The 12,906-nt window shown below is 43.3% G+C and overlaps 1 protein-coding gene across 1 annotated transcript in view; it reads left to right on the top strand.

Annotated features, from left to right (window-relative positions):
• The first annotated feature begins 2,585 nt into the window (after nucleotides 1-2,585).
• Nucleotides 2,586-12,906, top strand: part of RSPO2 (R-spondin 2) — a 121,782-nt gene continuing 111,461 nt past the window's right edge. The window contains exon 1 of the mRNA XM_063300270.1: nucleotides 2,586-2,794. Within this exon, the coding sequence (XP_063156340.1) occupies nucleotides 2,701-2,794 (94 nt within the window). The 5' untranslated portion in view covers nucleotides 2,586-2,700. The remainder of the gene's footprint in view (nucleotides 2,795-12,906) is intronic.

Genomic DNA, 12,906 nt, shown 5'->3' with positions numbered 1-12,906 from the left:
TCTTGTAGAAGTCAATTCCACAGGTGTCCTTTGCACTTCTGACATGCTTTTCCTTATCTGTCCCACATCCTTTGCCATCCAAATTTCTTAGATGATTCTGGATTCTAGTATTTGTTGTGCCTAGTTGAATTTGGCTGATCTTTAAAAAGCTAAGCAAGGTAAAGCCTGACTAGTCCTCAGATGGAGACTACCATTTGAGAAGTCACCAGAAGCTAAGCTTGAACTGAGGAAGTCATACTGTATCTCTGTTACATCACCACTGTTCTCCTTCCTCATTTTCCCTCTCAGTTCCAAAATCCCAAATGTCCATTTCTTCATCAGGGACATATTCCAGCCCTTTGATCAGCTGGCTTACATCTTTTTTTTTTTTTTCACTTTCCCAAAGCCCAGTTGGCAGTTCAACATGGACAACTGCTCACAGGAGTGTTAGGATAGCTTTCCCAAAGACATTGCAATATCAGTAATGTTCCATTCTGCAATATCAGTAATGTTCCCCAACATTTTGCGAAGTACACAGCGAACTCTAGAATCAATGATATATTGTTTTAGGATGGAAAGAAAGAAAAAGTACACAGCCGCAATAATGAACACAGCTGACCCCCCCCCCCCCATGAGTGTGTGTGTGTGTGTGTGTGTGTATAATAAAGTAGCAAACAAGAAGAGCTGCTGCAAGTAAGTGCTGTCAGCCTCTAGAGGTGCTGACACAAGGTTACTACTTCCATCACTTTTGCTTTTTGGCTTCTTTCTGGTCATTTAAGGCTACTAGAACTTAAGAAGAGCTCAGATGGATCAGGCCTTACACTCATTTAGCTGAGCATCCTGTACCCCAGTAGCTCACAAGTCCAGGATGGAGTTTGACAGCCCCCTTTCAGCAACCTGTATTCACACGAGCTGGCTACGATTCTGGAGCTAATACCCAGACAGCCACCAATATGGGACATTGTAGGAGAAAACCAGATCCATTTATGGTAGCTCCAGATCCGAAGAAGTCCACATTTTATTAAAAGGCATACAGCTCCCTTTATCAGAGGCGTTGGTTCAGCCACACCATGCATCTGATGCGATGAACTGTGGGTGACGAAAACTTAGCCTTCTGTTAGTCCGAAAGGACTGCCTGGCCATCAGTATCGTTAGCCTGATCCTCCAAGAATCGAGCCAGTCCTCTGAAAGCCATCCACGCTGGCGGGCTACCAGGAGCACAGCCGACGGCAGTCGTCCCATAGCTCTAACGCTGCACTCTAGGAAAAATAGCGTAAAACGGTTCTGCGCTCCTGAACCTCCCCGCGGAGGATCCTCCCTGCCTTTGCCTCCCTTGGTCCTCTAGTCCTCGCTTCTCTGCTACCTGCCAAGAGCTCCACCCTTCGCGCTCCGAGATGCCCAAAGCGGGCGCCCCGGGCAGGCTCGCGGCCCCCCTCGGAGAGGGGCAGGAGAGACGCTCCGCGGCTGAGTTCCCGGCAGATCCTGGCAGCCCTGCTCCCACCTCCGGGAGCGACCCGGCTCGGAGGCGTTAGGAAGGCGGAGGAGCGAGCGGGCGGCCTCTCCGCGGAGAGATGAGGTAGAGCACAGCGCCACCTACTTACCATCGCCGCCGCCGCCGCCGGAACAGCCCCGCGTGAGTGGCGCTCCTCGCCGCGCTCCTATAAGAGAAGGGGCGCGAAGAAAGAGTCCGCAGCTCGCCTCGCCCTCGGGAGCCGGACTTCGCTCCTCGCCTGGCTTCCTTCCTCCAAGGGGTTGCGGCAGCTAAGCCCGGCGCGCTTCAGCAGCGGGGGCCCCACTTCCCCCAACGACCCACGTGGTTCCCGAGCCGGGTCGGTTCGCGGCCGCGAAGCGCTCGCTGACCGGCGGCGACTGCTGCTGCTCCTCCCGCCGCCGCTGCTGCTGCGGGCAGCGAAAGAGCTGGTGGACGGCGGGGAAGACGCCACCTGGCCGGGAGGGCGACGCGGCGCGGCGTGGGTGCCTCGGTTCCAGCCCGGAGGCTGCTCCTTCGGGCTGCGGCAGCGTTTGCAGGTCCGTTATTGCCAGCGCTTCTCGGACGGGGCAATTGGCGTGGTGGTGGTTATTCAACACCTTCGGAGCCTCCCACGTACCTTACCGGAGAGTAACCCTGATTTAAGTCGGCGGGGCGTGTGCCGAGTCCACGTGCGCGGGATTACCGCTGCCTGGGAAGCACGGGCAGCTTCCCGGGGTTGCGCGCAGTCCCGGGCTGAGCTCCGGACGGCACCGCCGACGCTAGTCGCCCCGCCTGTGCGTAACTCGCGGGGCTTCGCCGCCGCCCGGTCCAGCTCCGAGCCTCGTAAGGACGCCGGGCAGCCGGAGCCCCGCCGAGTTCGAGGGTGCTTTCTCCTAAGGTGCGCGTGCCTCCTCGGAAGTAATCTCGGTTGAGTCCATTGGGTTAACCCTCCGGGTCATGAGCCTGGAACTGCCGTCTTAACGCATCGCGTGTTTCTTTCGCTTCCAGATCGGCTGGAGATGCTCAGGGTTGTCTGGGCGCGGCGGAGAGGCTCGGCCGGCGTGCGAGTGTGAGCGGCTCCCGAGGCAGCCCCTGCTTTTGCCTGGGGGGCGACCTTCCCCGTTCGCCTGTCACCTCGCCGCCTCGAGGGAAGGAAGCGAGGGCGGCTCGTGACTCCCCAGCGCCGCTGCCGACGGTCGAACGCCCTCTTTTTTCCCTGCCTGGTGAGTCCCCGTTCCCGGAGCCGAAGGATGCAGTTTCGCCTCTTCTCCTTTGCCTTGCTTGTCCTGAACTGCATGGATTACAGCCACTGTCAAGGCGGCCGCTTGAGACGCGGCAAAAGAGGTGAGCTTTCCCCGTCCCACCTCGCCCTCCATCGCTGCCTTCCTCCGCTTTTCCCTTGTCGGCAGCTCTTCCTTCCTTCCTTCCTTCCTTCCTTCCTTCCTTCCTTCGAACTGCTTATCCCCCGCGCCGGGAGCCTGTTAACTGGGAAGAAGTACGCGGACTCTTCTCTTTAAGCATTGGTGCGATTAAAAATTTGGGAGGGCTGGCTGGGGAGTGAAGGAGGCTCGTGCAAGTTCCGTCTTTCTCTTTCATGGAGAAAGAGATCCTCCCCACCAGTCCCTTCCTTTTAAAGCTTCCCCCACAAAAGCGGGAGATCCCCACAGAGGTAGAGTTTGTGCAACGCGCTGTACTTAGTCACGCAGGTTTAAGATTCTTTGTGGCTGAGCCGCAAAAAGGTACTGTATGCATCCAGAGAATGGTTAACCGAGTTAACAACCTTGAGGAAATACATTCCAAGCGTCCTTAATTACTCTTGTTCCATTCCTCGTCTGATTCCAGTATCACAGCCCTAATCTCACCTGGTCAGTCTCAAGCATGTACAGTTTGATCCTGCACAAGTGAAGCAAACAAGGCTCAGTGCAGCAGGCTTTGCAGCCAAGCAGGTGCACCTAGGATGACAGCCTTGCTATGTCCCCCAAAATTGGGATTGCCAGTAAAGATGGAGGCTTGCCAATGGAATGATCACCCCCGCATTTGACCTGTTGTAATTACAGACAGGTACTTGAAGAATAATTATTTTTGCCCCCCTCTTCCCTTTGATGATTCTTGGTCCTTTTGATGTTTGAGTCCTGCAAACTGAAATATAGTATAAACTCTGTGGCTGATGGTGCATGTGGCATTACAGGGTGACAAGGATTCCAAGCAAATTTGCATGGAATGCTGGACGTGACCCTTGTCATGAAGAAACTGCATGGCCCACAAGTTCAGAGGGAGTGGAAGCCAATTGCTGATAATGATTTTGCCCAAAGGGTCCTTAGTTTAGTATTCCCACCTTCTGTTGGGAGAACTGACGAAGGACAAGGTCAGTGAGAACTCTAGATCCCCCCCCCATTTAAATGTAAAACGTTCTGTGTGTATGTACACCTGTAACAAATAGAAGGCTTTAGATATGAAAGTACCATTACAGGGTGCTCCGCTAAGAGCTACTTTTAGTATTATATGAAGAGTGTGTTTACAATACTGAGCATCAGTTTGTCTTATTTCTGCTGTTAAAATCAGACTTCCTGCAGGTTTTTTTTTTGAAGTCCTACTGATTGTTTCTGGGTTATGTAAGCAGAAGATGGTCAAATTAGTATTTGATTTTTGTAATCATAGAGTAAGAGGTAACTTTGTAATCATACTTACATTTGCTGCAGAGAAAATCAGAAGCTTCTTTCTATTTCTTTGTATTTTTTCTCACTGCACTTTTGTTTTTTCCTTTTTCTTTTTTTCTTCTCTATTTTCTATTAGTTAGTTTTTATGTTCCCTTTAAAATGTTTAATAAAGTTTATTAAGAAAATTAGTGTTTGACTTAAGTCAAAATGCTGAACAGAGAGAGAGAGCAAATCCTCTAAAAAGGTAGAAATAGTGACTGTTGCCTAAGCAGACACTGCAGCTGAATATGGTGTGTCTTGATTTTTGCCTCCTTGCTTCTCAACTGTATTTATAATTTCCTATTAAACTTTGAGAACTCCAATCAGCTAGTCAGATACAACAATTACTATTGATCCTACCTCTGAGCTAGTAGCTAACACCTTCCTCATTTGCCAAACCAAGTTGAACGTGTATTCACTGTTCCATTTTTCTGTTGCTGAAGAACGCAGTCCGTTGCCATCCGTGAAATCACTTTTCCTTTAGGACCAGCTGGCTAGCAGTTCACTATTTTATCATTCCTATCTCCTTACACTGTGTCCTTTGGTTTGACTCACTTCCTCACACCATTGGGTTTGTTTTACTAAACCAGCTCTTGGGGTGGGGGGTGTCTACTAATAACTCAAGTTAGTCTTTAATGGCTAGTAACAGGCAGACAATAAAATCGGCAGAAACTTTTCTGTAACAGTTCCTTTCACCTCCATCCATTTAGTTGGCTAGAGGTAGTTTTGAATATGCATAGATGACTGTGCCACTGGCTGTCAAAAAAAGCAATGACGTTAGACCACTGCAGAAACAATCGCACCCCCCCCCCGCCCGCCAGTTTCCTTTCTATTTCCTGAAGGAGAATTTGGTATCACAATTTCTTTCTAAAAGAGAAAAGAATGTTGGTGTGTTCATGGAATAGGGTGGTGTTTTTGCACTGATTGAATAATAAGGTGGCTGAAGGGTATGTGTGAATATCCTGTTTCTGTAGTACAATCCTCTCTCTCTGATGCCCTGCAGCTTCCCTGTCATCTCACACTTCACTTACACTCCTGGGGGGAAGATACATGAAGGAACCATGGATAGCCAGGGAGGCTTCAGAGTTTTGCAACACAGAAGCTGCAGTAGTGTCATCTACCAGGTTCAGCAGTCAAATAAGCTCAAACACACCAGCAAGATATCTTGGAAAATAGTTCTCAATACCTTAAAAAACAGAAACCTCTTTTCCTGGTGTAGGGTTAAGGGAGAGTTTTTAAAAAATTGCAAGGCAGATGTCATTATCTTTAAATAAAAATAATTCTCGGAAGATATCTTTGACTAAAGAAAAACTAAAGATAGTTTTTGTTTTTTGCTGTTTAAACATAGAACTGGTGAGGGCTGGGAGAGAAAAGGAAGTGCTGAATTACTTACTTTTTTTTCCCCCATGGACAGATGGGTTAGCTGTCCTTGGAGTGGGAAACATCCATATCTTTGCAGGAAAGATGTATCAGCTGATACATTGCAAAATGTGAAACAAAGTATAAATTTCTTAATACTTCCCATTCTCCTTTAAATCACCCACACTGATCATAATAGTGCAGTCTACTTCATGATGGAGATACGATAATGTTTACAAGAACCTGTTCTGGAACAGGAAGGAAGGACATTCATGTGGATTATTTGTCAGATGCCTTTGGAGTCCTGTAGTAATAGTCCATATAGGCTGCAATCTGTTACATTTTTTCCTTCAACCTGGCTTCTTCCTAGATACATTGGAATCTAACCCCATAATTTCCACATTGACTGGCCAGAAGAAACTGAAAGTATTCTATGCTTCAAATACATCATAAAGGAGGAGGCTATAGTGTGTGTGTGTGTGTGTGTGTATATTTCCTAGCACCAAGTCTCAGAGCATTCAGTAGACTTATTTCTGATTAAACATGTCTGATCATGGTGTTGATATTTCTAAGACAATAAAATCATGGTATCCTGATCCTTTCTATGATGGGTTGCCCAACTGAAGAGATTATTTATTGTTGTTGATATTAGGCTGTGTGGAAGGTCATCCTTGTTTTTATCCTAAGAAGACTAATTTGTTCCTTTGTGTATTTATTCATTTACTGCTGCAATACTTCCTTTGTTCTAGAGGATATACCACCGACACCCTCAACTTTGACTACAACTGGGCACTTGCCATTTTCATCCTGTGTGTCACTGGAAATGGAAATCATGTACTCCAAGGACTAACTAACTCCTCATGTAAAAATGAGACCGTATAATTGTTAAATAAATTTATTTTCTTCTAAACTTCGCTAAAGAAAAATTCTAGCACATATGGGTTATGAACATTGATCTCACAACAACATATAATAAATACTTTGAAGGCCATTCATTCATTTTCCTTGATTAATTTTGGGCCTGATAATGTTATGGTTTGAATAGGCCTTTGATATAATGACATTTCTTGACTTTGATTAAATTTGAGGGCAGACCTCACGAAAGCCTGTTTCAAATCTTGGTCAATTCTTCATTAGTTAGTTTTGTGCCGAGGTGTGAGCATGGGACCAATTGCTTTGTAACTATCATGGGGCAGTTTAGATGAGAATCTTCCACATGGAGGCTCCTGGTCGAGGTAGCCACAAAGAGAAGCTCATGATCTTAGCGCTTTTTGATTATTGGATGCTACGTTAGTATAAAGTAGAAAAATGTGTCTGGTTAGTCTCTGGGACATCATACCTGAAGTTGTGGTAAGACTGTGTGGATGTTTAGATGGTCTGAACAAGGCTTGCTTAACAACTTTTAAATCTTGCTTAACAGAATACTGGAATGCTAGAAATGACATAAGATGACTTAAACACTGTTTTGCTAGAATCACATTACTCCATTGTGTGATGAGCTGAGAGTACAGTTTAAAATAGATATTTATAGAAGCAGGCTAATCTTACGGCACAATGCCATTGATGTTTTAATGTTTCACATAATCTATTTCTGTCAACGAAAAACTGCAGCTGGTGGAACTGGCTGAACATTATTACTGCAAGTTTGTGTGGATAATAATGTTGTTACACTTTTTATTTCAGTTGATCTTGGAAAAGGTTTGTAGGGACTATGCATTCGACTTCTTACTTCATAAAGGAAATTTGATTAAAATATAGTGGGCATATAGTCCACCACTATTTTTATTTGTTAGGGTATTTTCAAAGCTCGTCAGGGCAATTTTCAAACCAGGTTGCTTTTTTACTTAACATGAATTTCCCCAACTTGATGTCCTCAAGGTTTATTGGCATATAACTTCCATCATCTCTAACATGGCCAATGAGATGTAAATTGTGTAGGTTTTTTTTCCCCTTTAGAACTGCTTTTCTTTCCTTGCTTTCCATTTCCCCAATCCCAATTACAAACTGAAGGAATTCAATATTTTATTTTATTGCAAATGGCAGCAATTATACAATTTTTTCTTTAATGAGCTATGTTTAAAAAGAAACCCAAACATTGCATCTTTAATTAAATGTGGAACTATTGTAGATCCCAGGCTAGACAGGGGTGATAGTAAAAGTTTCTGCATTTTACAAGTAAGTTTAAGAACTGTGCAGCAGGAGAACTGAAATGAATAGACATCTAACCCATGTTGTGCAAATTATCCCCCTCCATCCTCCCATCTCACTTGAAAAAAAAATCTCCATAAGCTGGTTTTAATTGATGCCATATTCCCTTAGTTGATCTTAGATGAGCAGTTGTGCTTCTGGGATGAAAAGCTAGTCTAAAAGCAATTGTATCCAACTTGGCTCCTTGTTGGATGTTTGGCTATTGGCCAAACAGAATGGGTGTTGACAATTGACTTATTTGGTGTCACTTTGGAGTGTCAGTCTGGGCATTTGCTACATTGAATTATGTTAAAATGTGATGCATTTAGCTACTTGTGCTTGAGGATGTTCATGGGTAATTTGGGCATATTACTAGAGTTGTGTGCAAATGCTAAAACACAGGACTAAGGTTCCCGTAAAAAAATTCCCCTATACATACATACACACTTAGAAACACCCCATCTGCAAAGAATTGGGCACTCACTGTGCGGTACTGGCAGTTTGAACTACCCTGGCATATCACTGGGTCTTGTGTGGGATTTCAGATACTCCATAATGCCACTTTCTAAATGAAATAACGTTCCTGGCATAGGGTAGCTCATTGGAGGGGTCTCATCCAATAGAGAAGGGCAAGTGTATCATTTCTTTTTGACTTAAGGCTTCTAAAAAGCAGCTATTTATTAAAGCACACAGCACTTTGGAATTTGAATTCACTGGTCTGTATGTACAAGGCAGCAATTATTTTTTTTAGTAAATATTATTCTGAGTGGTTATGGTGGCTGCATGATATAGAATTTCTGCAAACAATCCCGTTTGTGCCCTTAGCCATGTATTTGAGGGACTTTATTGAATTTGTACAATGTGTTGGGAGAGAAAACAAATACAAGTTATATGAAGGGATCATGTACATGTTATATCTTTTATGCATGGCTTCATCACAGCCAAGAATTCCTAGTACAACTCTGAAGAGAAGGAAGTTATTTTGGGAAGGTGAAATTTAGGATAGGAAAATAGGAGGGAAAGCTCTACTTTCTTGACATTATTTTAAAACTTGCTAATCCCATCACAGCTTCTCTTCCACACAGGATTTCAAATGTATTCTTACTTTGTAGGAAAAAGGCATGTGAACAGAGGGGTTAAGCATTATCCTGTCTCTTTGAAAAGCACCTTTTCTTTTTTTAAAAAAAGGCAAGACTCTTCCATACATCAGGACAGAGTTCTCTGAAGTGGTCAATATCAACTCCCAAAGGTCTAAGGGACTATCTGTTGTTGTTGTTGTTGTTATTCATAGTACTATTAGTGAAAGTATTAAATTATTTTCATATAATAAATGTTTGGGGGTTGATGAACAACCTGAAACTTCATGAAGGGGTCGATGAGCTGAGGAGTTTGGGGACCCCTGGCATTAGCAGAATGTGGGTACCCCCTAGATCTCTTCGATCTACACATTCCATTATTTCTAGGGTCACCAGGCCCTCAGATGATGTGGTTTCAGATGATGTGCAGTTCTAGGTTATGGTGTTGGACTAGGATTGTAGAGATTCTCAGGTGTAGAAGCTCAGTGGGTGACTTCAGGCCAGACACACTCTTTTAACCCAACATAATTCACAGGCTTGTTGTGGGGAAAAATATGAACACTACCCTGGAGTCCTGGAGAAAGGGGGGATATGACAAACAATGAAAATGGAGGGCACCATGTTGAAGAAGGCTGCTTTAACATGCTATGTTTAGGTTCAACACACTGTTTTAATGAAAACAATAGGAGACATGCTCACTGTGAAAAAATAAAGCATCCGAAATACATAGAATACTTTTACAGGACTAACTTCAGTTTTATAAAATAGTTGCAAACTTTTGACTTTCCAAGAACTCTTCTTCAGTTGTGATGGTTAGAAGCCAGGAAAAATAAAGAGTTGGGGAGGAAGAGGAAAAAAAGTGGCTGAGCGGTAAACCATGCTCCAATTTTTTCTCACCATCTTGCCTGATGAAAGATTTTTGGAAACTGAAAGCTTTCAACTATTTTGTAAAATGTCAATTGGCCTAATATAAGTATTGGCTCTGTGGATTTTGGAACATGAATGAAGTTACTTTAACTAGCATTTCTTGATTTCTCATGAGGATTTACATAAACCGATCTCCATGATACATACCACTGAAGTAGGTTGGGCAATTTCCCCCTCAAAATTAGTTTTATAATAGGCTGGTGATTAAACAAAAACCTGTTTCCAGCAAGGGAAAAATAAGAGGAATAATACATGGAAGATGGTGTTGTCAGCTGTGTCCAACAACTATGGAACAAACACTTCTAGGATTTTGCTGAATCCTTCAAAACTGACAAATAAGTTTGGCATCCTTACTCCACTGAAATTGGTTTTTCTATTAAAAAAAATACTGTGTGGCAATTAGAAGCCATGCTTGTTTAATGTGTCAACACAAGAGCTGTGTGGTTTGGCTTTTAAAATAAAAACTGGAATACAAGGACTATAGATGGAGACATTTTAGTGCTGGAAGTGAATTTTGACTAGTCTGTTTGGCTGGCAGAGATGGAAAAACATCCACATTAATTATAGATGCAATTCTATGCTCACTTACCTGCAAATAAACCTTAGTAAAGATTATTCCTGTATTCATATGCGTACAATTGCCAGGCACCAGGTTAATACATAGCACTGAAGTACCAGTGAAGTCTGTAGACTCAGATTCCTAACCCTCTAGATTTGCCTGTATGCTTTTTAAGCATACTAATCTTTGCTGCTAATCTATTCCAATGTTCTATCTCCCCTCACCGCCATCATTATAACCTAACACATGTATCTTTTTGTTGTTAAACACAGTTGCAGCATCAGACTCTTTATTGTGAACAAGCAAAGCATAACTGATGCTCTTAAGAGGTCATCTGTCTTGAATGTCTCTTGGCATGTTTGGACTAAGTTACTTCATCTTGATGGGCCTGAATGCAGTTTTAATGACGAGGCATTCTGCCTGTTTTGATTTCCTCAGTGAGAATCTCTGTCCCTTCAAGGGGCAGCTTTCCTGCTTGATTACCTGTCATAACTTTCAAAAGGGTCTTTTGAACTGTTTACAGTTAAAAATAGTAAATAGTAAAATAATAATAATAATATAATAATAATAATAATAATAATAAATTGTTTGCTTTTTTCCCCTTAGGAACAGAAATGTCAGTTTTCTGTTTTCACAAAGGGCTCAGTAAGCTTTACAGAGGGAGATTCAAACTTGAAATGAGGGATTTCCAGACCGTAAGAGCTTTTAAGCAGTGGAAAAGCCTGTCTCCTGAAGTAGTGGGTGTTCTATCACTCGAGATTTCCAAACAAACATTGGACAGCCATTTGACTGGGGTGGTCTGAGGATTCCTTGCCTGGCCAGGGAGTTGGTCTAGAGGACCTTCAGGTTTGTTTCAACCCTCTGAGACTATGATTTCCCTATTCTCATTTTTTAGGGTAAAATCCCCTCTTTGTGGGAAGGAAAAGTGAACTGGGGTGATTAAGAGAGATTTCACAGGAAGCAATGAAATCCCTATAACCTCCCCCCCCCCATATAAGACCTGATGATGACACCATTAGAGAAAACAGGCTGAACCTAGAAGAAAAAACTTCAGTTAACATTGTTGGGAAGTTTTGCTGATAGGATTTACCTTTGAATAAGCACAATCGTGGCCACAGGGACTGTGTTTAGTGCTTATGTGAAAGTTTGATTTTCGTTTGACTTCCATTGGCTGTGGAAGATCCCTGCTACAAGGCTCTATACAGACCCCGTCCTTCATTCCTGGGCGGTGTCACGCATAAGATCATCATGACACAGGTGGATTAGTTCAATGTTACTAGCATCGCGCGCGGGGGTGGTGGTGGTGTTGGCCAGATCTCAAGTGCCAGAAAACGTAGCTCTTCTCCCCCAAACCTACTACAAGGATTTCAAAATCTATATGGGTTGAAAGCCAGCAGACCAATTACGAAGAAAAACCATCCCCTGACTCTACTCTATTTTGATAGCACTTTTCAGTGCTTGCTTTCCAAATTGGTTAATGCACTGATGTCTTTATGAACTCCTAATGCATTATTGGATGGGGGTCACCTGGATCTTCTTGCGGTCCAATGTGATGCTTGGGAATTGGCAGCCTTCTGATTGACACATCTGGCTGCAGTTCAATAAGTACTTTCAAGAGCTTTAAGATGCTTCTTCTTAATCCTTGTATGTTTTCCAGCAGTGTGACATGAAATCAAAATAATTATAGACTTTGTTTCTGTATCTATAGATAAACCATATCAAAGGTGTGATAGCGATGACTTCCTTGCTGAGGCAGAAAATTGCTCTTTGAAGAGTGTTAGATTGATCACTGAAAGTGATCTCATGGGCTGCAGATACGAAGCCAGAAATACTGGCTGGATTTGTACGTGCTTGTAAACCATAATATGGTTTGCTTAATTTTGGCTTAGCTCAGTATGTGAACCCAACCACTGTAGTTCATAACTCATGTTTTGTGGTTTAGCATTATGCATGAATCAAGCCATTATGGTTTATTAATTAAATCCTAGTTTAAAAACCCTGGCTTAATGTTTGTTTAGTTTTGACTTAGTGTAAACTCAGCCACTGTGGTTATAGACTATGCTTTACAGCTTAGCATCGTTTTCTCCATGACTGTTGTTGAGGGTTCAGGGAGTTGAGACCCATATATGAAAAGGCTGCTCAGATTGGGAAAAGTGGGTTTGGCATTATATGTAAACCAGGATATTGTGGCTTCTTCAACAAACTGGTTTAAACCAATAATGGTTATGTACTGAAGTGTTTATCAAGTCACTGAAAGCCAAACTAAATGCAGGATGGGAGGATACATCTCCTATTTAATGTGTCAATGAATTTATATTTATCAGTGTATACAGCAGTGTTTCTCAACCTTGGCAACTTTAAGATGTGTGGACTTCAACTCCCAGAATTCCCCAGACAGGGTGTACCAAAAGTCAGACCCCACAGGCTGATCAAATAAGTTTTATTAATTAAGATTTATAATTAAGATTTTTTTTTCAGAGAAAATGTTACTGTACTTAGGGATTTCAAAATCGTGCACTAAACACAGGGCCGCAACTAGGGGGGGGGCAGTAGGGGCATGTGCCCCAGGTGCCACACTGGTGGGGTACCAAAATGAGCACGGGGCACCAAAATGAGTGCTGGGGGGGCACCAAAATGGGCACGGAATCCATG

This window comes from Candoia aspera, chromosome 3 (assembly GCF_035149785.1).
Source record: "Candoia aspera isolate rCanAsp1 chromosome 3, rCanAsp1.hap2, whole genome shotgun sequence".
NCBI lineage: Eukaryota > Metazoa > Chordata > Lepidosauria > Squamata > Boidae > Candoia > Candoia aspera.
Note: the sequence above shows the minus strand (reverse complement) of the source record. Positions and strands in the feature narration are given on the sequence as shown.